At 48.0% G+C, this 27340-nt stretch overlaps 1 protein-coding gene across 4 annotated transcripts in view; it reads left to right on the top strand.

Moving 5' to 3' along the window:
• Window positions 1-27340, top strand: part of BIRC6 (baculoviral IAP repeat containing 6) — a 1722273-nt gene that overhangs the window by 1452298 nt on the left and 242635 nt on the right. For all 4 annotated transcript variants that reach the window (XM_069234691.1, XM_069234693.1, XM_069234692.1 and 1 more), the window contains one exon: window positions 7844-8002. In XM_069234691.1, coding sequence (XP_069090792.1) covers window positions 7844-8002 — 159 coding nt within the window. The remainder of the gene's footprint in view (window positions 1-7843; window positions 8003-27340) is intronic.

Below are 27340 nucleotides of genomic sequence, written 5' to 3' on the forward strand. Positions count from 1 at the left end.
GGATACACCGGTCAATGAATCAAATTTGTGGCATGGTGCACAGACAAGTCTGTTGACCCCTCTCTGTGCCCCTCTTTCAGAGGTCATTTTGTTTATACTTTCTTTGATCCAGCATAGCTTTGCTTTGGCCATACTCAAAGGTCATTTGTCTGCTGTCTCTGCTTTTCTGAGATTACCTGACCAACCCTCTTTGTTTAACTCTCCTATTGTCAGAATATTCCTTAAGGGTCTTACCCATGTGTTCCCTTCATCACCATTCACAAAGCCCCAATGGGATTTGAATCTGGTTTTTACTTTCTTAACGTGCGCTCCTTTTGAGTGTCTCCATAATTGTCCTCTGAGGCTCCTGATGTTAAAAAACAGCCTTCCTTGTGGCCATTACATCTGCTGCAGGGTGTGTGAGTTGCAGGCATTGTCATCTAATCCACCCTACCTTTCCAATTATCCTGACAAAGTGGTGCTTTGCACCATGGATCCTTTTTGCCAAAAGGGCTCACACCCTTTCATGTAGGCCAATGTATCACCTTGCATTACTTGTTTACACGCTGCCTGGACCAAAAAAGAGCGATGGTGTTCTATCTTGATCGTATAAAAGAGTTCTGTATAGTTGATCGACTGTTTGGTATGTGGGTGCGAAGAAAGGTCAGACAGTGCAGAAGAAACGCATCTCTAGATGGGTTGTTATATGCATTAAAATGTGCTACTCATTGGCTATAAAGCAACCCCTCGAGGGTTTGCATGCTCATCCTTCCATGGCGATAGCTGCAACAACTGCGTTACCACAGTCCTGGATATCTGTCAGGCAGCAACATGAGCATCACTGCACACGTTCACCAAACACTACTGGCTGGCCAGTTAGTTCCAGAGGTATGGGTACTTTGCCTGTTCGGTCCTGCAGGACTTCCTAGTATGCTCTTGGTTTGCAGACCCACCTCCAAGGATAGTATTGCTTGGGTATCTAAACTAAGATAAGGAATCTGTAACTAGAAGTAAGTCTCTATCAGATGAACTAGTTACTTACCTTCCATAAGGCCTCATCTGGTAGAGACACATTCAAGTAGCAGATTCCTTACCAACCCACCCACCGTCCCCAATCTGTGAACTGATTTGTAGGAACAGGGACTACCCTTCCTGTGCCCTAGTTCTGACCGGTGGTCAGTGTTCTTAATGGCTCTGCTCTTCTGGCATTGAAAGTCGTTAAAAAAAACTGACATCAGTGTGCCAGGGCGGCACCTATATCGATCCCGCAGCGTCATATCCGGCACAAACTACGACGGGCGTGGAACCGGCTGACACCATCTAATGGTTCTCAGGGGTACTGCTCGAGAAAAATCTCTGAATCTGTTGCCTTGGGGATTTCTAAGATTAGGAATCTTCAAGTATAAAATGTCTCTACCAGATAAGGCTGGCCCTGGTCAAATTTTCTAAGCATTTAATTATTTTGATCTAACAAGCAGATGTATCTGGTTGTCTTGTTAAAACCCTCCCCCCCACATCTCCCCCCAATAGGTCTTGATGTCCTTTTGTGTCTGTTTCATTTTATTTTCAATGCATCTGCCAAGCTTTCGCCAGTTGGGACATACTGCCACTAACTCCTGCAGCACATTACATTTGGAGTTGAGGATGAAAGTATTTTTTCCATTCTTTTGAGTTCCTCCCTCAAGCCAATGTCAAATGGTTAGTAATAGCTGCAAGGTGTAAAAGAGGCCTCTCGACTTTCGCTTTCTCCATCTGGAATTTGGCTTGTGGACTTTGAAGGAGTAAAAATTCTGCCCTGCCACTTTGATATTTTTTAAAGGTGGTAAGCATCCTAAATAAACTTCTTGAAATCTCTGCAAAGGGAAGTCTGATCGACTTGTCTCGAAGGCCTACTTTTGCCTGAAACAGCTGGGCTGTCTCAGTAGCTGCAGACATCTTTCCCACAGTATGGCCATACCCCACTAAGCCAGCGTTAAGAAGAATTTTGGTTAGGTCATTTTAGCTGTGTTCATCTATTGACCTTATTAGATGATTTATAGCAATCTGGCAATTATTAAAAGAATGGGTTCTTGGGAAGTGCTGCTGCTGTACAGCTGCCTTATTTCAGACAAGGCTATCTGCCTGTAGGAAAGTACCCTCTGTCTTGGCATGGTTACCCTTATTTTCTGCCTGTTGTCAGTATGTTTGACTGTGTCTTCTGGGATCCTGCTAACCAGGACCCCAGTAGCTTTGCTCTCTACTCTAAGCTGTACCTTTGTCTTCCCACAGTTGGCATACTAGTCCCCCATGTAAGTCCCCAGTATATGGTACCTAGGTAACCAGGGCAATGGGGTTCCAGGGGATCCCTGTGGGCTGCAGCAGTTATTCTGCCATCCATTGGGAGCCCAAGTAAAGGGTTCTGCAGGCCTGCCATTGCACCCTGCGTGAAAGGGTGCACTCACCCATTTTCACTACAGATAACTTCACCAGGTCACTATAAGTCACCCCTATGGTAGGCCCTCTCAACCTAGAGGGCAGGGTGCATTTACCTGTGTGTGCGGGCACCCCTGCACTAGCAGAGGTGCCCCCACAAACTCCAGTTCCATTTTCCTGGTCTTTGTGAATGCAGGGATGACATTTTACGTGTGTACTAGGCATAGGTCACTACTTGTGTCCAGCTACATAATGATAACTCCGAACCTGGGCTTGTTTGGAATCAAACATGTCGGAACCATACCTCAATACTGTTGCAAGTATTGGAAGTATGATTCCATGCACTCTGGGGGCTTCTTGGAGGACCCCCAACATTGCTACCACCAGTTGTACAGGGTTTTCCGGGCAGCCCAGCTGCTGCCTCCCCTCAGACAGGTCTCTGCCCTCCTGCTGCTTGATCTGATCAAGCTCTGGAAGTCAGAACAAAAGGATTTTCTTTGGGAGAGGGAGGTAACACCCTCCCCCTTTGGAAATAGGTGTGACTGGTTTGGGAGGGGTAGCCTCCCCAAGCCACTGGTTTGCTTTGAAGGGCACATTTGGTGTCCTCCGTGCATAAACCAGTCCACACAGGCAGGTGACACCAGAGCCCCCTCCTTATAGGTGCTTACCTGGTTAGGTGACCAGTCCCCCTTTCAGGGCTATTTAGGGCCTCTCTACTGGGTGGGTCCTCAGATTCAGCTTGCAAGATTCCAGCAGGACTCCTCTGCAACCTCTGCTTTGACTCCTGGCCTCCGGAACTGCGACTGGAACCTCCAGGACCCGACAAGCTGCTTCCAAGAAGAAAGGACTCCTCAGCAATATTGTTTCCAGGGCTCCTTCCAGCTTTGCAACATTTCCCTCGCCGTGCATCCTCAGAAGACTGCAACTCTTCAGCCTGCATAAGAAGAAAGAATCTCTCTTGGAGTGAAGGAGTCACTCCCCTGCAACTGCAGGCACCTACAACAAGCGACGACCGGCTGCGTGGATCCCCTCTCCTGCTGAGCTGTGTGGATCCTGCATCACGGGTGGTGGTCCGGAGTAGTCCTCTTGGTCCTCTCTGCCAGCTATCCAACTTTGGTGGAGGTAAGACTTTGCCTTCCCACGCAGGACAGTACACCCATGCACTGCATCTCTTGCAGCTCCCAAGGTTTGTTTGCATCTCCTCCAAGGGATCTTCAGGCGACGTGTAGCTCCAGCCCCCAGCACTCCATCCTGCAAAGTACAGCCTCCTGTGTGGTTCTCCTGCGGCGTAGGATCCCCCTTTGTAGTGCTGTGTGGGCTTCTTCTGTGACTCCTGTGTCCCCGTCCTATGGGACAGCTGGGGGTGCTGCTTCTGCACCTGTGGACTCTGCGACGCTGAGGGTCCCCTGTGACTCCCCCTCCTAGGTTGAGTCCTTCAGGGCCTTGTTGGTCCCTGGCAGCACCTCTTTTCCACGAGTTTGCCTTTGCCAAGGCTTGTAAGTGGAATTCCTCCACCGACACCCATCTGCAATCTTCCTTTCAGCATGGGGCTTCATCTTCATCCATCAGGAATTCTTCATCGTCTCCAGGGCTGCAGTGCTGACCTGTTCTTCATCAGCATCAATCAACTCCTGCATCCACAGCTGGGTGGGTAGTAGCTCCTACTCCTCCTGGACTCCACAGTGACTCTTGAACCTGGTCCCCTCTCTCCACAGGTCTTCTTTCTTCAGGAATCCATGGCAGGTTTTCTTGCTGCCCTTTCTGGTTGTCTTCTTTTTCTCCTTTTCCTCCTTATGGGTGATTTAGGGAAAATCCAGTGTCTTACTCCTGCATTCCTGGTCGCTGGGGGGGGTTCTGTTTTATTTTCCTCTGTGGTTTTCTAGTACTCCCAGCTCCCCTCTACAGATTTTACTTACCTAGGTGGGGGTACCTTGTTCGCATTCCATTTTTTTAATAAATGGTTTGTGCTCCCCCTAAAGTTACTATTGGTTATTACTATTTGCACTGTTTTCTAACCTTTTCTATGCCTATTTCTGATTACCAGTGTATATATTTAGTGTATTACCTCCTAAGTGTGGGTTACCTGTCTAGTATTTTGTGATGATTTGTTCCAAAAATAAGGTACCTTTATTTTTGTACAACTGAGTGTTTTCTTTTTATGTGTGTCAATGCTGTGTGACTACAGTGGTATTCCATAAGCTTTGCATGCCTCCTAGATAAGCCTTGGCTGCTCACCCACAGCTACCTCTAGAGAGCCTGGCTTCTAGACATTGCCTACACTTCACTGAGAGGGAATGTCTAGACCTGGTAGAAGGTGTAAGTGCCATAGGTGCCCACCACACACCAGGGCAGCATCCTACACTGCTGTTCATTTTCTGTTTACATATTTGTAGGAAGTTGGCTCTGTATATACTATCTCAAAGTGGAGATAGTGTGCACAGAGTCCAAGGGTGCCCCTTATAGGTTGATAGTGGCAAAATTAGATAATTCGAATGCTCTATTTTGTGGTAGTGTGGTCGAGCAGTAGGCTTATCAGAGGGTAGTGTTAATTATTTGTTGTACACACACAGGCAATACATGAGGAACACACACTCAAAGACTCGACTCCAGGCCAATAGTTTTTATATAGAAAAATATATTTTCTTAATTTATTTTAGAACCACAAGATTTGAGATAAATACATAACATGCAAGGTACTCCACATAGGTAAGTAAGGAATTATAGCAGTAACATACACAGTATAGGTTAAAATGGCAGTAAGCTATTTTAAAAGTGGACACAGTGCAAAAATAAACAGTTCCTGGGGGAGGTAAGGAAGGTTACGTTTCTGAGGTAGGTAAAGCACTTACAAGTTCAGTTTCCTGGGCATATGCAGCTCACCATTGGGGGTTCCAGGCAACCCCAAAGTCACCGCACCAGCAACACTGGGCCGGTCAGGTGCAGAGGTCAAAGGAGGGCCCAAAACACATAGGCGCCTATGGAGAACAGGGGTGCTCCGGTTCCAGTCTGCCAACAGGTAAGTACCTGCATCTTCGGAGGGCAGACCAGGGAGGGTTTGTAGAGCACTGGGGGGGACACAAGTAGGCACACAAAACACACCCTCAGCGGCACAGGGGCGGCCGGGTACAGTGTGCTTAGCAGGCATCTGGTTTTCTGTAGAAATCAATGGAGGGACCCGGAGGTCACCCTAGCGATGCAGGCAGGGCACAGGGGGCTTCTCGGGCCAATCACCGACTGGGCTAGGCAGAGGGTCGCCTGAAGGTCACTCCTACACTGGAGTTCGGTTCCTCTTGGTTCTGGGGGCTGCGGGTGCATTGCTTGGTCAAGGCGTCAGCTTCTTTGTTCCAGACAGTTGCGGTCAGGGGGAGCCTCTGGATCCTCTCTGCAGGTGTCGCTGTAGGGGTGCAGGGGGGTCGTCTCAGGTTACTCACAAGGTTGCAGTCGTATGGGAGTCCTCTCTGCAGTGTTGGTTCTCTGGAGCTCGAGCTGGGGGCGTTGGGTGCAGAGGATGAAGTCTCAAGAGTGAGTTCTTTAAAAGTTGCTTAAAAGTTGCAAAAATGTTGCTGTGGGTGAACTTTGCTGCCGTTCGCGGGAGTTTCTTGGTCTTTCGGTTCAGGGCAGTCCTCTGAGGCTTCAGAGGTCACTGGTCCCTGTCGGATGGCTCGCTGTGCAGGTTCTTTGAGTCTGGAGACAGGCTGGTAGGGCTGGGGCCAAAGCAGTTGTCGTCTTCCGTCTTCTCTGCAGGGCTTGTAGGTCAGCAGTCCTTCTTTGTTAAGGTTGCAGGAATCTGATTTCCTCGGTTCTGTGTTGCCCCTAAATACTAAATATAGGGGTGTGTTTAGGTCAGGAGGGCAGTAGCTAATGGCTACTGTCCTGGAGGGTGGCTACACCCTCTTTGTGCCTCCTCCCTGAGGGGAGGGGGGCACATCCCAAATCCTATTGGGGGAATCCTCCAAAACTAAGATGGAGGATTTCTAAAGGCAGGGGTCACCTCAGCTCAGGGCACCTTAGGGGCTGGCCAGATTGGTGAGTGACTCCTCCTTGTTTGTCTAATTATCTCCTCCAGCCTAGCCGCCAAATGGGGCAGTGGCCGGAGGGGCGGGCATCTCCACTCGCTGGGATGCCCTGTGGCGCTGTAGCAAAGGGGGTGAGCCTTTTAGGCCCACCGTCATGTGTTACAGTTCCTGCAGGGGGAGTTGTGAAGCACCTCCACCCAGTACAGGCTTTGTTCCTGGCCAGAGTGACAAAGGCACTATACCCCATGTGGCCAGAAACTCGTCTGGTTGTGGCAGGCTGGCAGAAACTGGTCAGCCTAGCACTAGGAGTTGGTCTGGTATTCAGGGGGCATCTCTAAGATGCACTCTGGGTGCATTTTACAAAAAAATCCACAGTGGCATCAGTGTGCATTTATTGTGCGGAGACGTTTGATAGCAACCTTCCCAGATTTCAGTGTAGCCATTATGGAACTGTGGAGTTTGTATTTGACAGACTCCCAGACCATATGCTCTTATGGCTACCCTGCACTTACAATGTCTAAGGTTTGGCTTAGACACTGTAGGGACATAGTGCTCATGCACCTATGCCCTCACCTGTGGTATAGTGCACCCTGCCTTAGGACTGCATGGCCTGCTAGAGGGGTGACTTGCCTATGCCACAGGCAGTGTGAGGTGGGCATGGCTCTCCGAGGGGAGTGCCATGTCGACTTAGTCTTATTCTCCACGCATCCCCCCCCCCCCCGCAGCACACACAAGATGTGAGGCAGTGTGCATGTGCTGAGTGAGGGGTCTCCAGGGTGGCATAAGACACTTTACAAGGGACTTATCTGGGTGCCAGGGCTGTGCCAATTGTGGGAACAAAGGTACAGTTTAAGGAAGAACAATGGTGCTGGGGCCTGGTTCGCAGGGTCCCAGCACACTTTCAATCATAACTGGCATCAACAAAAGGCAAAAAGTCAGGGGTAACCATGTCAAGGAGGCATTTCCTTACAATATTTCATAATCAATTAATGCTCCTCAGCCTCATGATTGTTTACTCTGTGCTGCTGTTCAGGTCTTCAGTTTCCACGTGTAGCAGTATAAATGTCTCAGGAGCTTAAGGAAATGAAGAGGATCGGTGTTGTCAAAGTTGGGGTACAAAAGTCTCTTCGTTCAATAACTTCTTCTTTTAAAGTATTTCCAACTATATATAGAAGACGTTTCTTGTTTGACAAAGAAAGTACCCTTTTTCGCTTAGCCTACTTGCTAGTAGTACTGAAAAACTGCAATTTGCACGTATTCAAACATTAATTACTCTTAGTAATCAACATGTATTTGTACAAACCTGTTTTTAGAGAAATTTAAAACAGTTTTTCTCCCATTGTAATTGCTATTAATAATTAGTCGAACATCTGAGATGAACTACTTGTTTGAAGCCAGAATGTGAGTCTTCTATAACTTGTTCTGCCTACCCACAGGTTTCAAGCACACAAAGTAGTGCCACAGTTGAGGAACAGCAACTTTACTGGGCCAAAGGCACTGGCTTTGGAACAGGCTCTACAGCATCAGGATGGGATGTTGAGCAGGCTCTGACAAAGCAAAGACTTGAAGAAGAGCATGTAACCTGCCTGTTACAGGTATGTGACAGAAAGTTCACCGTTACAAAGATGTAAACAAATGTCACTTGAATCAGTTTACTCAGTTAATAGTATTGGTATACTGTAACGCTATGAGGTGATTGAAGTTACCATTGTACTCATTTAACTAACAAAACAAGTTCAAATATTGTCACATGAGAAAAAGACAATCTGATAGAGACTTCTAGCTACAGATTCCTTACCTTTAAATCCCCTGGCATCGACTTCGAATACGTAATTATTTCCTGTGCAATACCCTGTGCCCGCCGTCTGGTGGCGTCATTTGGTCCGCGTGCATTGTTCGACTCCTGGCGTCGTCAGCGTTGCTAGAGCCATCTGTGATGTCACAGTCGCCTGTGAAGGCACACCACCCCAGTGCTTGTACGTCAGTTCTTTTCCTTCCACGCCGGTTAAGCGCAGGTCTGGGATCAAACTACCCTCTGCATTTTTCGGCAGGCCTTTTTTCAACCCTTTTTTCGCAGGTTTTTGGTGTCTGTGCAAGGATGTCATTGAGGAAGATTGGGTTCAACCCTCCCATTGCGCCATGTCTGTGCCGGACCCCCATCAGATATGTCTCTGGTACCTCGACAGAGACCACAAAGTGAAGTCGTACTCCAAATGCTGGGCCATGGCCCCAAAAGCTTTGAGAGAGCGGTCCCTGATGCTGATGGCAGCCCGGCAGTTGACGTCGGTTTGCGCAACTCCTAGGAGGTCATTGTCCCGCTCGAGGAGGAGGTTGCGGGACCGTTCCAGGAACCCCAAGTCCTCTTCTTCGCACTCTAGGTCCTCGGGGCACTCGGGGAAGAGGCACAAGAAGAGAAAGAAGTCCAAGCGGACTTAAACTTCGCCACGCCTGTCTGCTGACGAGGCATCACAGGAACATCAACGTTCCGAGCACGGTTCCGTGGAGCTGATGCCAGCGCCGACTTCGCATCTCTCCCCTTATCCGGGAGCCAGAGTGACCCGCACTCAAAGACTTTTACGAAGCCATGCGCCTTGTATTCGAGCGGGCTTCACCCACGGGTGGTCTTCGGACCCCGTGGGGATGGCAGGGGCCCCATCGGGTTTACACCGGCAGCTTTGGCCTTGGCTCCATTGGGGACCCAGGATCCAATATCAGATCCTGACCGGTGCCGTTTCCTTACAGTCGGCCTCCTCCGGCGCCAGTCCCGACGTTGACACCCCCCAGCGCCCACCAGTGTTGCGAGCCCCATCCTCATTCCAGATGATCTGGAGCCGGAAAGACATTGTACAATGCTGATTCTGACTTAGACGGTGCCGAAACCGCCCAGATCAGTGCCTGAAGCTTTTTTTGAACAGCCAGGCATGAAGAGAAATGGAAGGGGTCTGAGGACCCTTTAGAGTATGGATTAGAGTAGCAGGACTGGTATGAGGATCTACAGAAAGCTAGTAGACTGGATACTTCTCCAGATGCAGGTATGCTCTCACCTCCTTCTGTGGCTACGGAGGAGGAAGCGTCGTATGCCATGGTGGTGCGTAGAGCAGCTGAGGTCTTGGACCTAGAGATGCCTACAGTGCTGGTCAGGACTAACATCCTGACAGAGCTGCTTTAGCCGAGGGTTGCTACATCGGAGCCAATGTCACCTTTCAATGAGACCCTTACGGATGTCCTGCTGGGGACGTGGGCCAAACTCAGCACAGGGGCCCTTGTAAATAGGGCAATTGGCCCGCCACCATGGTTCTGCTCCTAACGACCCTAGTTTCCTCACCCAACACCCCACCCCGGAGAACTTGGCAGTCCAAGCCTCCACTTCCCATGGTGCCTTCTGTTCTGCACCCCCTGGATAGGGAATCCAAGAGGTTGGACCAACTTGGGAAGAAGATGTTTTCTTCCTCCAGCCTGTCCTTGAGGTTTTTAAACACCTCATGCCTATTCAGACGTTTTTCCCATACTTTATGGAATACTTTGGCACAGGTGCTGCCCCAGGTCCCGGAGGGCATACGGGACACACTCACTCAGGCTGTCAAAGATGGGAGATATGCAGCCAAGTTTACGATTCGGTGTGGTTTGGATACAACCGACTCGCTAGGCAGGGTGATTTCATCAACAGTGGCCCTTTGTCACCACACCTAGCTACGTACCTCTGGCTTTTCGGGGGATGTTAAGGTAAATCTGATGGCCATGTCCTTCGATGGGTGACACCTTTTTGGAGAAAAGGCAGACTCAGCGCTGAAGCGGTTGAAGGACTCTCGAGCTATTGCTAGAACCTTGGGCCTCTTGGCACCTGCTCGCCAACAGTCTGCCTTTCGTCCCTTTCGAGGCTTCGGAAGGGGTGGGGTACCACGCCAATTACAGGTCAGCCACTGTCCTCTATCATCACAGCATCCAGTGCGAGGATGAGGTTGTGGTACCTTAAGACCCAGAGGGTCTAGCCAGAGGTCAGCCAACACCCAGCCCCCCTCTTACGCAACGCCCAAGCCCTCCTAGTATGGTTCTGCAAGACCATATTCATCCAGCTGGAGAGAGGATTCAATTTCATCTCCTTCACTAGCGATCCATGACATCGGACGAATGGGTCTTGCAGTTCACTCAGAAGGGCTATTCCCCCCCCTTCCAATCTTTCTCTCCCTCTATCCTTCCATTGAAAGAAAGGCTGATGGAGGATCATTTAATCTTGCTCCGCAAGAAAGTTACTGCTTTCTTGGCCAAGGGAGCAATTGAAAGGATCCCGATGTCAGAAGCAGGTAGTAGTTGTTATTCTTGCTACTTTCTGATTCCAAAAAAGAACAAGGGTCTTTGCCCTACATTGGATTTAAGGGACGTCAATCTCTTCCTCAAAAAGGAGAAATTCAAGATGCTCACTCTGGCTCAGGTCTTGTCTGCCCTAGACCAAGAAGACTAGATGGTAGTGTTGGACTTGCAGGATGCATATTTTCACATCCCCATCCAGCCCGCCCACAAGGTGATTGCGGTGGTAGCAGCTCATCTGCACAGGTTAGGGGTTTCAGTCTTCCCCCTCCTCGAAGACTGGCTGTTGAAGGCTCCTACGCCCCAGTCTTTCATCACCCACCTTCAGACTATGGCAGACCTCCTGCATTCGCTGGGGTTCACTATAAACATGCCGAAGTCACACTTGACTCCCTCTCAAAAGCTCCCTTTCATCAGGGCTGTTCTGGACACAGTGCATTTTCGGGTTTATCCTCCCGAGCAGGGAGTCCTGGATATTCAGGTTCTGATACCAAAGTTTCGGCCTCTGTCCTGTATTTCAGTGAGACAGGCTCTGATGTTATTGAGACACATGGCTTCCTGCATCCTCTTAGTCAAACATGCCAGATGGCATGTGAGGGCTCTGCAGTGGGACCTGAAGTTCCAGTGGGCACAGCATCGGGGAAATCTTACTGACACGTTTCAGATCTCGGAGTGAACTGCAAAAGACCTGCATTGGTGTTTAGTGAACTGCGATTGGGTCAGAGGCAGACTTATCTCCCTTCTCCAGCCAGATCTCACAGTAGTGACAGATGCGTCACTTCTGGGATGGGGCGGCTGTAGGACGCTGGCTCTGTATATACCATATCAAAATGAGATATAGAGTGCACAGAGTTTAGGGGTTCCCCAGAGGCTTAACAGAGGCTAAAGTAGATAATACTAATGCTCTCTTTTGTGGTAGTGTGGTCTAGCAGTTAGGCTTATCACAGGGTAGTGCAAAGCATTTGTTATACACACACACAGACAAAAGATGAAGCACACACTCACTGATTTAACTTCAGACCAATAGTTTTTATATAGCAAAAATATATTTTCGTAATTTATTTTTAGAACAACAAGATTCAAGTTGCAGATTCAGTAGGTTCATATTTCACTCATGTATCAACAGTACTTTGTTTGAAATCGATTAGTTATAAAGTTCTTGAAATATTGGCAAAAATCTTTTTTTTTAAATAGACACAGTGCAACCTTCAGAAACAGTTCCTGGGGGAAAATAAAATTTAGATAGTTTTACAGTTAAGTACAACAGTTAAAGTTCCACGTTCCGGGGGTTAGGAAGTCCACAGGTTGGGGTTCAAGTTAACCCCAAACACCCACCTTCAGAAACACGGGGCCGGCTGGGTACAGAGGTCAGAGTGTAGAGAAAATTAACATGGGCTCCTATGGAGGCTACGGGCACTCTGTTTCACATCTGTAGGCAGGTAAGTGCCCGTGACTTCGGAGGGCAGACCTAGGGTGTTTAGAGGATCACTGGGGGAGGGGAGGGTGGGGCAGAAGTAGGCAACAAACATACACCCTCAGCGGCACTGGGGAGGCCCGGTGCAGGGTGCAAACAAGATGTCTGGTCTCCAATGATTCTCTATGAAGGGACTCCGATGGTCACTCAGAGGCTGCAGGTGAGGTCCAGGGGGTCTTCTCGCGCAAACCACAGGCTAGACAAGGAGGAGGGCCTCCTTCTGAACGTTGCTGCGCCTGAGGTTGTGTTTTCCAAGGCCTGGGGGCTGCAGGGGCAGTGTGTCTTTAGTTGTCGAATATCTTTGTCCAGAGCTTCGCAGTCACAGGGGTACTTGGGATTCCCTCTGCAGGTGTCGTCATGGCGGGGTGGAGTGGTCAACCCAGGTTGGGCACTTGATCAGAATCGCCTGGGGACCATCTCTAGCTGGTTGGGCCACCTGGACACGGGCTGTAAGCATCGGGTGCTGAGTGGTTATTATTCGAGCTTTCGGATTGAGGTTGGAGTCCTTAATTGTTGTTTCTTCTTGGACAGGACCGCTGTCCACAGGAGTTCTTGGTCCTTTCGGGTGCAGGGCAGTCCTCTGGAGCTTTGCAGAGGTCGCTAGTCCCGCTACCTATGCCACAGGCAGTGGTTTGTGGGCATGGCACCCTGAGAGAGGTACCATGTCAACTTTGCCTTTTTCTCCCTACCAGCACACTCAAGCTGCAATGACAGCGTACATGTGCTTGGTGAGGGATCCGCTAGGGTGGGCTAACACATGCTGCAGCCCTTGTGGATCTTCCTTGGCAACAGGGCCCTTGGTACCATGGGTATCTTTTACAAGGGACTTAATTTTGTGCCAAGGGTGTGCCAATTGTAGAAAAAAGGTACATATTTTGGGAAAGAGCACTGGTGCTGTGGCCTGGTTAGCAGGATCTAAGCACACTTTAAATCAAAGTTGGCATCAACACTAGGCAAAAAGTGGAGGGAGAACCATGTCAAGGGTGGCACTTTCTGACACTTGCCCAGCAGGGTTCTTCCTTGGGTACTCTCAAGGGCTTTCTTTCTGCCTTATAGGTATTTCTTCAGCTGCCTGATCAGCCTTCTCTGCTCAAATCCCCCATTGTACATGTGTTTCCATCTATGCCCTTTGTTATGCCCCAGTGGGACTTAAATCTGGTCCTCACATTTCTTATGTTTGCTCCCCCCGATCCTTTACACAACCTTCCCCTCTGGCTGCTCACCATTAACACAGCCTTCTTAGTGGCAATAACATCTGCAAGGAGGGTGAGTGAGATGCAAGCTCCTGTCATCAAAGCCACCATATCTCACTATTTATGCAGACAAGGTGGTACTCGGAACTCGTGTATTTTTCTCCCCAATGAAGGTGACCCTGTTTCATCTGGGTCAGAACATCACCTTGCCCACGTTCTTTGCTCCACTGCATCCCTCTAAGGAAGAGGAGCGACTCCACCAACTGGACCCCAAAAGACCGTTGCCGTTCTACGTTGACCGCACAAAAAGGTTCCGGGTGGATGACCAGCTCTTTGTGTGGTACGTTGGAGCGAATAAGGGTTGGGCAGTGCAGAAGCGAACCATTTCGCTCTGGGTCGTTGTAGGAAAATGCCACTATTGGCATGGTTACCCCCTAACTTTTTGCCTTTTGTTGATGCCAGATTGAAAGTGTGCTGGGACCCTGCTAACCAGGCCCCCGCACTAGTGTTCTTTCCCTAAAACTGTACCTTTGTCTCACAGTTAACACAGCCCTGGCACACAGATAAGTCCCTTGTAAAAGGTACCCCTGGTACCAAGGGCCCTGTGGTCAGGGAAGGTCTCTCAGGGCTGCAGCATGTATTATGCCACCCTTGGAGCCCCCAGCATTGCTCCTAGTAGTTTTTTCCGGGCAGCCTGTACTGCTGCCACACCTCAGACAGTTTTCTGCCCTCCTACTGCGTGACCTGCTCAGGTAATGGAAGGAAGGACAAAGGATTTCCTGTGGGAGAGGAAAGTAACACCCTCTCCCATGGAAATAAGTTTTACATGGTTTTGGGAGGGGTAGTCTCCCAAAGCCACTGGTATGCTTTGAAGGACACATTTGGTGCCCTCCTTGCATAAACCGGCTTGCACCAGTTCGTCTGTGGGTTTGGGGAAAAAAAGAGGTACTTACCTCTTCTCTCAGGGACACTGGGTGGCACCCTGGTAATTACCTTTTGGGGTTCCTAATTCCTCAAGCTCCCCTCTACCGATTGAACTTCCTTGAGTGGATGACTGTCTTTCCCATTCCACTTACTTAATGTATGGTTTGGTCTCTCCCTAGGGCCTTCACTATTTTCTATTGTTTTTATTTTTTTCTATTGCTTTCACTGACTTCTAATGTGTACATAATAGTGTGCTTACGTACCTCCTATTGGAGTATTGCCTATTCACTGTTTTAGTATTTGTGTTACCATATTAAAGTACCTTTATTTTGTAACACTGTGGTTCTTTCAGGTGTGCAAGTGCTGTTTGACTGTAGTGGTATTTCATAAGCTTTGCATGATTCCTAGATAAGTCTTGGCTGCTCATCCACAGCTACCATTATTGAGCCCTGGCTTCCTAGACACTGCCTACACCTCACTAATAGGGGATACCTGGACCTGGTATAAGATAACTCCATAGGTGCTCACCGCACACCAGGCCATCTTTCTACATTTACAACATTTCTTATACCTGCCGTTCAGTAAAGACATCATAGGTGGCCCACACAATATCTGTTGAGGTAGGGTGTAAGTTGTTAAAAATAAATCTGTAGAAACGTTTAACAGCCATTTAGTAAAAAATAGATATCTAATGTCCGCCTTATGCCATTTAGGGTTGCGTCCTTAACTGAAAACTCCAGTTAAACTTCACCAAGGTCTGGTAGGGAAGGTAAGTCATTTAATCCTGGCAAATGAGTGTCTTGAAGATTTTTCTAGTGAACTGCCCATCTCAGCAGTGAAAATAACTAGTTGTAACACAATAGGTGACAAACACAAAACAGTGTGGATCATCATTGTCTGGATCGTAAATAAATAATGATTTAAAATGTTCCTAGCTGAAACTAGCCTTATTAAAACCCATCAATGCTTGGTATCTGCACTAATGTCCAGGAAATTGATAACTTTCCCTCTGACAGCAAGAATATACACCCTCCAGTTGTGTAGCTTTGAAAAGAGACAACTGGCTATTTCCGCTGTGGTTTGATATATTCTGTCTGCTTCTGTCTTAGACAAATATCTTCTGCAAACAAGTCAAATCCCCATGCTAAATGTCCATGTTTTTTAGGACCTAATTCTGTCTCTGTAGCACAAGACTTCATTTAGAATCAAAGACAATAATCTTAACCTTATTCTACTCACAGGTGCAGCAAAGTTCTTTGTCCTGCTGTTTGCCTGTGTACATTGTGCAGCATTACCCAGCACAGACTATATAAATGATCTGGACCATGATCAATTATTGTACAAAGATTCCTTCCACAGGGCTTGCATGTTCTCTGCCTGCAAAGGAAGGTGAGGGGAATGAGTTACACGGGCCCACCAGAATCCAGTTCTTATCACTCTATTTGGGTGGCAGCAATTACTCCTCAGCAATTCTCTCTCAGACCAGCTGATGCATGGTACACAAAAATCCTAAAGGATAACTATTTGAGTAGATAGTAAGTATGCCAGTTCTACAACAAGCCTGTGGTCTGTTTTCCATTGGTACGATTTCATCTTTGAAAGTAGATGATCAACATCCTTAGCATGTCTTGTTGTATGCCTTTTATTTTGATGCTTAGGTTTTTTAGATGGATACTTCTAATTGCAGGTTCCTCACATTTGGAATATCCCCAGGCACTAGAGTAAACTCCCCCCTCCTCCTCCTCCTCCTCCTCCTCCTCCTCCTCCAAGAGCCCCACCCCCAACCCCTTGGACCAGACTAGACCGGAAAAAATTAAAAAAGTATTGCTCCTGTGTGCCGGTATGTTGCGCCACACTGCTCTGTTTTGACTTTGTTCCACCCCGTAAGTAATGATGGACCCGCATACAAGTGTCACGTCTGCACGTCAACATCAATTCCTTTCTTCCTGAAACTTTGTACAAGAATCTGGAGCTCACTTACTCCTTTTTCCTCAAAAGTTGACAAGTATTTTCTCAAAATTATTTTTTTACAGTGCACAAGGAACCGGAGTCCACACCTCAAACTTTAAACTCTAAGGCTAAGGCTTTAAATTCGATAGGGTCTGTTGCAAACAACGTCTGTGGCAAACCATCCATGATATGTCTTTGGTTTGGGTTCGAAGCGCGACTCCAAGACCTGCGAGGTGTGTGCCTATATAATACCGAAGGTGATCTGGGTTTGGGAAACAAAACTGTACACCACTGAGCACCGAAAGAGGTTAATGAAGTTCAGTCAAAGTCAAGGGCACAGGTCCGTTCCCACTGTTGGAGGGCATTTCCCCGACAGGCCCCCATTACAGTCCAAATCTTGAGGTAAGTCAAACTTAGAGCACAAGAAGGCCAAGCAAAACTCATCCCTGTCCTGCCACTCTCTGCCAGAGAAATAGCAGGGATATAAGGGTGCCTCTCAGTCTCGCTTCTGGTTCTCCGCTGAGGAGATGACTCCACAGCTGATTCTGTTGTACTCTTGGTTTACTGGGCCATCAGCTACATTGAAACAGATTAAGGCTGTTGGAAAATGGGTTATTGGTAGGGCAGGTAGGTACCTACACCTAGCAACAAGCCACCAACCTCCACATAGGTACAGTTAGGTCTCAGTAAATTAATCCCAGCTCAACCCTTGGTAGCTTGGCAACGAGCGTCAAGGCTTAACTTAGGAGACAAAGTGTAAAGCATTCAAATATCACAAAACAGTATTTAAATAAAACACAGGAAACAGTTTAAAAATCCAAAACCAATTTATAAAAATAGTTTATATTTTTATCTTTAAAATGAGACAAAAACGATTAAAATCGGTTCAGGGGAACCGGAGATATGAATTTTTAAAGAATGATTACTTTTCTAGCGCTTAGAAACAAAAAGCGCCAATCGGGTCATCTGGTTGTACCTCGACCGGGGCAAAGTCAAACTTTCAGGCCGACCGCGATGGAGCCCTGTTCGGCTACAGGTCGCGGGAGGCCTCGGTTAAAAAGTTACCTTCTGACTTAGTCTTTCTTTTGAAGTTTTTCTTCACCGGGACGAACCTGCCAGTTGAATCCGACCTCCTGGAGCCCTTGTCCGGATACGCGATGTGGGTTTCCTCGGTGGAGACTTTTACCTTCGTACTTAGTCGTTTTTTTGAGATGAAAATCCTTCGACCGGGGTAAACCTGGATCTTGATCCGACGTCCATGGAGCCCTTCTCGGATACGATGGCTGGGAGGTCCCGGTCAACTTTTTACGTTCGGACTTAGTCTCTTTTTTGGATGTTTTTCTTTACCGGGACGAACCACGAAGTCAGGCCGGGTCACGGTTGAGGCAAGCCGGCTAGAATTTCCGCGGCGGGTCGGTCCCTCTCTGGAGCTTTTTTCCAAAAATTCTCAAATCTTTTCCAAACTTCTGGGGCTTCACCCAGATGTTCTTTTAAGGTTCTTTTGGGGTCCACAGCTCACCCCAAGGGTCCAGAAGTTCTGTGATGGTCCTTGGGGGGTGCGGACTTCAACTCCCAGAATGCACCTGGCGCAAACTCCTTTTTGGCCACTGGACAGTGGTCAGCTGGTCGCTTTCTTCAGGAGTTGGTGCAGGGGACTCTGGTTTAGCAATTTTTCACCTGTAGCAAACAGGGAGTCCCTCCTTGAACCAGTTGAAGCCAGGCAAAGTCCTTCTTGTGGTGAAGCCCAAGTGTGCAGCTGGTGCAGTCCTTCTGAGTGCAGGGTCCAGGTGCAGGCCAGGGGTCCAGCAGGGCAGTCCTTCTTCTTCTTTAGTTCCTTTCTTGTTGAATTCTGGAGGGGATCTGAGGTGGGGGATCAGGTCTGCCAGTTTTATCCTTGCTCCTGGGTGAAAAGCAGGGGGGTCCTGATCCTGCAATCAGGTACAGGGTCGTCCCCCTGTGATGACCACTTCCTGGGAAGTGTGGCAAAAATCCATCCCAAAAGGCAACAGTCTCCAAAAATCCAACATGGCTGAATCTGATTTTTGGAGGTTACATCTGGCTGAGCCCACCCACTGGTGTGGCTAAAAATCATAAACACACCCCTCTCCTGCCCTCTCCTAATCTAATCAAGGGGGCACTTAGTTGTCTGGGGTTGCAGGATGTGAGGGTGTTGTTGGGTGCTCCAAATGTCCTTCTCTGCCTTTGAAGACCAGTTTGGCCGCCCTCCCCCTTCCTGCCTCACCATCTGCTGAGGGGAGATTCTCTCCCCCAAGCACATTCCTTTGTGTGATGCCTGGCCACTTCACACCTCATCAAGGCAGCCTGGCAAAGGCTGCTGCAGGCTGGCCAATCGGAGCACAGCAGCAAAAACAATGCAGAGCTGAAATTGGCAACTTTTTAGGTAAAGTCTAAACTTTTTACCTGGACAAGTTATATTAAATTCAACAACTGGAAGTTGTGGGATTTATTACAACAATCAATTTGATACCAAATTCTTGGTATGTAACATTTAAGGAGACTTTAAAATTTAAAATAAAGTCTGCCCATTCTAGCCTATGAAGGCCATTTACTTCCATGAGGGAAAAACGAATTTGGCTGTTTTTACCTCACCAGGGCTTATAAATCTATTTTTATAAAGTCCCTGCTTATAGTTACATGGCACCCAGCCCTAGGGGCACATAGGGCACATCTTAGGGGTGACTTATATGTAAAAATAAGGTAGTTTAAGACTTTGGAAGTACCTTTAATTCCAAAGTCGAATTTGCATATAACTTTAATTTAAAAGCAGCCAGAAAGGCAGGCTTGCTTTTAAAATGACACTGGGCACCTCAGCAATGCACCTAGGTGTGCACCACCTATGCTGTGGTCCCTAAACCTACATGCCCTACCATATACTAGGGACTTATAGGTAGGTTAACTTAGCCAATTATAATTAGCCTAATTTGCATATCCATTTTACACAGAGCACAGGCCCTGGGACTGGTTAGCAGTACCCAGGGCACCATCAGAGTCAGGAAAACACCAGCATAAAGTGGAAAATGGGGGCAAAAAGTTAGGGGGCCTCTGCAATCAGCCCTGTTTTCCCACAAAGGCATTAAAGAGGCCATGTTGCAAATCATTGCCACTCTTCCCGCTCCCTCTGGCCCAAGGATCCGCAGATGGCTCAGTTTGGATTACTGCTGACTCTTGTCGTCTCACCCCTTTGAACCTACCTCGGGTTCCACTCTAACTCCAGCCTCCAACCCCAAACCAAATCCATCTCAACCCCAACCAAAGTCGCGCTCAGAATCCACTCCAGCTCACCCGGTTCCTGCACATCCTGATTTTTACAACATACTGCCACTACCAGGGAGCCGTCTTCAGCTCCATCACCTTTTTCGTTCCGATTCAGAATACAATTGTTAATTGTTTTCCATTAAAAACATAAAGCAAAAGATGCCAGGATACAAAAAATTAATACGCACTACGACAGTAAAATTACCAGCAAGCAAATACATATAATAAAGAGGTTAAAATGGCATGCAAACAAGTACAATCTGAGTACAAAACATACTCAAACATATTATTAGTCTACTACAGCTTCCAAGTAGCAAACAGCTAACTCTCCCTCCTACAATTACCCCTTACCAATTATGCGTTGCCAAGCTGTCATATGTAGTGTGGCACAGTGGGTCAACATCTTCAAAGTTCAACACAGCAGTTCCAAGTCCCACCCAAGACGATCCATGGAAGGTCGGTTATTACCACCCTCCAGATCCTCCTGAGAAATCATAGAGCTATTTAGTGTGTCTTTGTCATCATTAAATGCCAGCAAGCAATCCATAAGGTGTTCCCATGCTCTATCCCTTTGTCGTTTCCCGCCCTCTTTTCAGCTCTCGAAATAACGCAGCATTCTCAAGACCAGCTCACGTAACCAGTTCTTCTCGTCATTTAATCATTTGAGGGCCTTGAGTATTGACAATGAATTGTCAGTTCTCTTTTTGCTAGAATCAATGCTGTCAATAAATCTAGTAGTGGTTTTCCTCTTTTTGGGGGGAGTGTATCCCCCAGGTATGCAGGCCAAGGATGTACAAGGGATCAATCGTAAAGTTATATCATTAATACAGTTCATTTTTGCTTCCCAGAACTCTGCCAAGGATGGGCAGGACCATACCTTATGGAACATTTCTGCCCCTAACTCCCCACATCTCTGACATTTTGCTGCAGAAGTCTTATAAAACATATGAATCTTGCCAGGCGTAAGGTAAACTCTGTGCAGAATATAAGCGTTTATTAATTTTATCCTGGCATTATGAGAAACAGCTGGTGTATGTGCCATGATCCTCTCACGGTCCATACCACTAATCTGAAGCTCTAGATCTTTCTACCATTACTTTTTCAGATCACAGAGGGAAGTAGGAACACAGCATGTATAACATGGTATAGATAATTCACCGCTTTTACATGACCCGATTCTGTACAGGGCAACTGACCTCGTGTGCTACAGGTTCAGCACCTCCGTTCCCCCAGTGATTCCTAATCATGGCAACCACTGCCCAGTGCAACAGAAATTGACCTCCTGGTGTACCGAATTCTTCAGCAACATCTTCAAACACAAGCAATACTCCATCCCGGTACTAATCCCCTACACAATTAACCACCTAGTCAGCCCACCCCTCTATCCCCTACAGCACCCCTACACAAGCCACTATTTTCAACCACTTTAGTGGCAAATCAGACAAATAAGACACCTGAACATGAGTCCACTGTAGACAACGTCGCCAGCACTGTTGTATTACTACGAGCTTTCGAGAGATCCAACGTAAACATTGCCTGGGAGCCGAGAGGACCCGCAGTAAGTCCCACAAGTCAGCTGGCGAGCCAATGATACCCGCTTCTTCTGGATTCTTTCTGCAGTAAACCCACTGGTTTAATCCTTGCAGTTGGGCCTCCAATTAAAAGTCTCTAGGTCAGGTGCTGCCAGTCCTCCTTCCGCCATAGGGTGCTGCAGTTTTGTTAGTTCCATCTTACGCCTACCTGTTCCCAGATCACTTCTAAAAGTAGGGCTTCCAGAATCCATAACAGGTGACAGAGCACTGGCAGCGTGGCGAAGAAATAAAGCAAACTTGGGAGCACCGCCATTTTAGCCATCACTATTCTGCCACTCACAGATAATAGCAGTGTCCAAGAGTTTATACTAGTTTGATGAGCTCCGATGGCTACTCCAACATTCCCATCGAGTAGATCCTGTAGTTATGGTATTTTTTAACACCTAAATATTTAAGACATGTAGGGCTCCATGCGAGTACGAGTAGGTTCAGAGGCGGCATAGCCACAGAGTGGGAACAAATGGGATTTCTACCATTTATATGCCTCCTGAAGATGACAGTGATGATGATGATGGTGATGATATACCCCCACATAATGATTATGGTTTATATGGACCTAAAGAAGGCCAGTGGGCTTGACACAGGGTGGTTCTCCCCCCAAGGGCCCCCCTACAGAAGAGAGTGCTTCTTCTGCTGTGGTAATTCGACATGCTGCTGAAGTCCCAAATCTACAACAACCTTCATTTGAGGTTAAAACTAATGTCCTCACAAACTTTCTGCTGCATGGGCCTGCTTCCTCTGAGCTCTTTCGTTCAACCAAGCCCTAACTGGTACTCTGATGGGCACCTGGTCTAAACTTTGCCCTTGCCCATGGGTGAAAAAGTGGCCAAACTCCTCGGACCAACACCAGACGACCTTGACTTTTTGACACAACAAGGTGAGCCCCAATTTATTCCCTATGAGGTACCAAATCTCCCTTGTTCCCCCAGACAATATATTAAGCTAAGCCATGAGGTCAGTCAACGCAGTTTGCCTTCTAAGCCGTCAGCCCTTTTTGATCAGGCCAGCAAGATCTCGTTGGTGGTTCTGAAGAATGTAGGACCTCCCTGGCTGAAATTATTCAGGATGGCCAAGTTGTAGCCACTTTTTGTATTGGCTTCAATATGACCATTTTCTTGAGGTGAGTCGTCAGTAGCAGTGTGGTGCTCCATTGCCACGCATGGATGTGGTCCATGGGGCTTTCAGGGGATGTGCAGACATTCCTTATTGATATGCCTTTTGATGGATACTACGTTTTCGGTGAAAAAGCTGACTCCGACCTAGTTCATTTTTAACAACAGTTTTTAAGGCCTCTCCACCCCTGCCAGACAGTTTTACCACCATTTTTGCCTTTTCTGATGCTGCTGCACGGGTTGGCATACAGGCAGCAGCAGGCTCCTCTGCCCCCGCAGCAGTCACCCCATTCCTTTTCATAACTGGAGACAGGTATCAAGCAGACAGGGTACAGGTCCCCAAGGTAACCAGTCTTCCCAGGCACACTCCCATTTCGTATGATGGGTTGTTACTTCTGCTATTTCCTCTTGCCAAAAAAGGATGGGGGCCTCCGCTCATTTTAGATCTTTGTCCTCTGAATGCCTTCCTGACGAAGGATATATTCAGAATGCTTACACTGGCCAGGCTTTGTCTGCTTTGGGCCCAAGCCATTGGCTCAAAGCCTTGAACCTGAAGCAACGTATTTTCATCTACCCATCCTGCACTTCCACAGATGTTACTGCGATTCAAGGTAGTGCAGAAGCTTTTTCTATTTGCCGTATCCCCTTTGATCTCACAAACCACTCTTAGGTGCTCACAAAACTTATGATGGTTGTCACTGGCTACCTAAGGAGATTTGTGGGGAGTGGGGCAGTACCAGTTATTCCCCTGCCTCGATGACTGGCTATTGAAGACAGGCTCACTGCAGTCAGTTGGTGACTACCTCCAGACGCTGAACCTCCTGACATCATTAGGATTCTCAAAGTGCTGAAGTTTCACCTGACTCCCTTGCATAGGATCCTTTTCATAGGAGATGTCTTTTTTTAAAGATTTTATTTTCATTTTATAAACATTATTTCAAAAACAAAACCAACCAAAGAGCCATTAATTCCGACATGTTGGCAGAGAAAGAAGAAATATTGCAATCATACCATTCAATGGGAATTATACATTTCGAATGCCTTAACTGTGCGAATACATTAATATATCCTCCTTCCCAAACTAAAACAAAACCTACCCCCAGCTACAAAGCTTTGTCCATATGCCTCTGATACCAACCCTTTGTCTGTAAGGGGCTCTTCTACTCCTAAGTCTGCGAGGATCTCCCGCCATGTCTGTAGGTCCTACTCTGCATGGATATCCCTTCTACATTGTCGGAGTCTGATCTCCTCCACTATCGCCCCTTCCTGTACATCTTTCATCCAGAGACTCTCCTATGGTACCCTTGGGCTCATCCAAGTGATGGCAACTGTTTGTTTCGCTAACAGCAGGGCTAATTGCATACATTTCCATTCCGACTTCTGTCCATTTTGTTTTTTTTTTAACATCCCTCAATAGGCTTGTAGTTGGTTTCATCTTTACCGTTATCACTGCAGCACATTGCAGTTGTTGGACCACTGTGTCCCAATAAGCACATACTTCAGGGCAAAACCAGACTAAATGAAGGAACATTGCTGGCCACTGCTCTCATCGATGGCACCTATCCATTTTAGTAGGGTCAATTTTATGAAGTAGTTGTGGGGTGATGTATGTATGATGTATATAGTTAAAGTGTATCAGTTTGAACCCTGCATTGCACATACCCTGTTTGATCAGCATGCAAGTGATCATAGGAGCTGTCTTTGATATGGTGCTGTCAGGGCCTTCCCTCAGTCACGACATGTTTAGAGTTTTGGACTATGATCCTGATGTTTCTACTTTGGTCCTAGCTCTCTGTGAGAGTAATTCTGAGGCTTCCTGTGATATTAGCCTCCTGCATCTTGGTCGTTGACTATGCCAGGTGACACATGGCTTGCCTGGAATCTGAAGTCTTAGTGGGCCCAGCACCAACTAAATCTGTTGGATTCCTTCCAGGTGTAGGAGACTGCAAGAGATCTGCAGTGGTGGCTACACAACTACGGTTGGACTTTCCGCAGACTCCTACCCAGATCTGACAATGGTGCAGCATGTGCCACTGCTGTGTTGAGGACTCTGGTCTCCTACGAATAACCAACTGCTCATAAATCTGTTGGACTTGCTGGCTCTTTGCCTGGTGATGAACTCTTTGCCACTGTCCATCAAGGGAAAGCTGCTCAAGGTTCTCACGAACACCACCACCATGCGATATTGCTAGAAGCAGGGCAGGATAGGATCGTGAGCTCTGTGCCAGAAGCTTTTCGCCTCTGAACCTGGCTGATTTGTCAGGGTCTTAACTTGGTCATAAACAACCTGGCAGGATCCTTGAAAACCAGGGTGGGTGATCTCAGCCGTGGTCACCAAGAGGCTCACGACTGTCAGCTGCACCCAAAGGTAGTGCACCATTGAGATTGCAGAATGTCAACGTTCGATGGCATCTGTCGCTGTAGATACGCATGTTTTGCAATAGCTCGCCATCTGGTGTTGGGCCGGAGTGTTACAAGTTGTTTTTCTTCAAAGAAGTCTTTCGAGTCACGGGACCGAGTGACTCCTCCTTTTGTCTCCATTGCGCATGGGCGTCGACTCCATCTTCGATTGTTTTTTTTCCGCCATCGGGTTCGGACGTGTTCCAGTCGCTCCGAGTTTCGGAACGGAGAATTAGCTAATTTCGGAAGATTTTCGTCTGTATTGTTGCGTTCGGGATCGGCGTACTTAGATTCAACACCGCATCGAAGATCGAAGAGCTCCGGTGCCCTTCGGGGTAGTTTTTCGATCCCCCGTCGGGGCCTGGTCGGCCCGACCGCGTGCTGAAGAACGCCGATGGAACGGACCCCGTTCCGTTTCTGCCCCAAATGCCACAATAAATACCCCTATACAGACCAACACTTGGTCTGTAACCTGTGCCTGTCACCTGAGCACAGTGAAGACACCTGTGAGGCCTGTCGTGCGTTCCGGTCCCGAAAGACACTCCGAGACCGTCGAGCCAGAAGACTTCAGATGGCGTCCGCGCCGACAGCCCACCGAGAGTTCGAGGAGCAGGAAGAGGAAGGTACCTTCTCGATCCAAGAATCGGACTCCGAAGGATTCGACGATACACAAACCGTGAGTAAGACATCGAAAACCACACAAAGGAAGATTTACAAGGCCCAGGGGACGCCACTGCCATCAGGCCATGGCTCCACCCATAAATTCGGTGACCGACCGTCGGCACCGAAAAAGGCCCAAACAGTGCCGAGATCGTCCGACTCCGGTCGAGACACCGGCACGCAGCCTTCTCGGGACCGAGAAAGTGCTGGAGGCAAGCCTCGACACCGAGATGCCGGTGTGGACACGGCTCGACGCCGAGACAGCGGCACCGAAGAAGATCGACGCCGAGAGGTTTCGGCCCCGAAAAAGAAAAAAGTCACCTCGGAGCCGAAAAAACACGCAGACAGGGTTTCGGTGCCGAAACAAACTGCAAGCGACCCAGCTTCAGGCTCTTATACAGAAGAGCACTTGCTAACCTCCCAAATGCAAAAGCATAGGTTTGAGGAAGAGCTACAATCAACTGATGTGGACCATACGCAAAAGCGTATCTTCATACAGCAGGGGACAGGAAAAATAAGCACCCTTCCCTCCATTAGAAGATAGAGAAGGTTGGAGTTCCAAACTGAACAGACACCACAACCAAAAGTGGTGAAAAGAGTTACCCCACCACCCTCTCCTCCGCCCGTGATTAACGTCTCACCAGCACGAACTCCATCACACTCCCCAGCTCACACCACCATAAGCCAGGGTGACCAAGATCAAGACGCATGGGACCTATACGACGCCCCAGTGTCGGATAACAGTCCGGAGGCATACCCTACGAAGCCATCTCCACCAGAAGACAGCACCGCGTATTCTCAAGTGGTGGCTAGAGCAGCACAATTTCACAACGTAAGCCTCCACTCAGAACAGGTCGAGGATGATTTTTTATTCAACACACTCTCCTCCACCCACAGCTCATACCAAAGCCTGCCTATGCTCCCTGGTATGCTCCGGCACGCGAAAGAAATCTTTAAGGAGCCGGTCAAAAGTAGGGCAATCACACCAAGGGTGGAAAAAAAGTATAAGGCGCCTCCTACAGACCCGGTTTTCATCACTACACAGCTGCCACCAGACTCTGTCGTTGTAGGAGCAGCTAGGAAAAGGGCCAACTCTCACACATCTGGAGATGCACCACCCCCAGATAAAGAAAGCCGCAAGTTCGATGCAGCTGGTAAAAGAGTCGCAGCACAAGCTGCAAACCAGTGGCGCATCGCGAACTCCCAGGCACTACTTGCGCGCTATGACAGAGCCCACTGGGACGAGATGCAACATCTCATTGAACATCTGCCCAAGGACTTACAAAATAGGGCAAAACAAGTGGTTGAGGAGGGACAGACCATTTCCAACAACCAGATCCGCTCCTCCATGGACGCTGCAGATACAGCTGCACGGACAATTAATACATCTGTAACTATCAGAAGGCATGCATGGCTCCGAACGTCTGGATTTAAACCAGAGATTCAACAAGCAGTTCTCAATATGCCTTTTAATGAAAAAGAACTGTTCGGTCCAGAAGTGGACACAGCGATTGAGAAACTCAAAAAAGATACGGACACTGCCAAAGCCATGGGCGCACTCTACTCCCCGCAGAGCAGAGGGAATTACAGCACATTCCGTAAAACACCCTTTCGAGGGGGGTTTCGGGGTCAGAGCACACAAGCCAGCACCTCACAAGCAACACCGTCCAGTTACCAGGGACAGTATAGAGGAGGTTTTCGGGGACAATATAGAGGAGGGCAATTCCCTAGAAATAGAGGAAGATTTCAGAGCCCCAAAACCCCTACTACTAAACAGTGACTCACATGTCACTCACCCCCTCCACACAACACCAGTGGGGGGAAGAATAAGTCATTATTACAAAGCATGGGAGGAAATCACTACAGACACTTGGGTTCTAGCAATTATCCAACATGGTTATTGTATAGAATTTCTACAATTCCCTCCAAACATACCACCAAAAGCACAAAATTTGACAACACACCATTCCAATCTCCTGGAGATAGAAGTGCAGGCACTATTGCAAAAGAATGCAATCGAATTAGTGCCAAACACACAAATAAACAC

The sequence above is a fragment of the Pleurodeles waltl genome, chromosome 5 (genome assembly GCF_031143425.1).
Source record: "Pleurodeles waltl isolate 20211129_DDA chromosome 5, aPleWal1.hap1.20221129, whole genome shotgun sequence".
NCBI classification, from domain to species: domain Eukaryota; kingdom Metazoa; phylum Chordata; class Amphibia; order Caudata; family Salamandridae; genus Pleurodeles; species Pleurodeles waltl.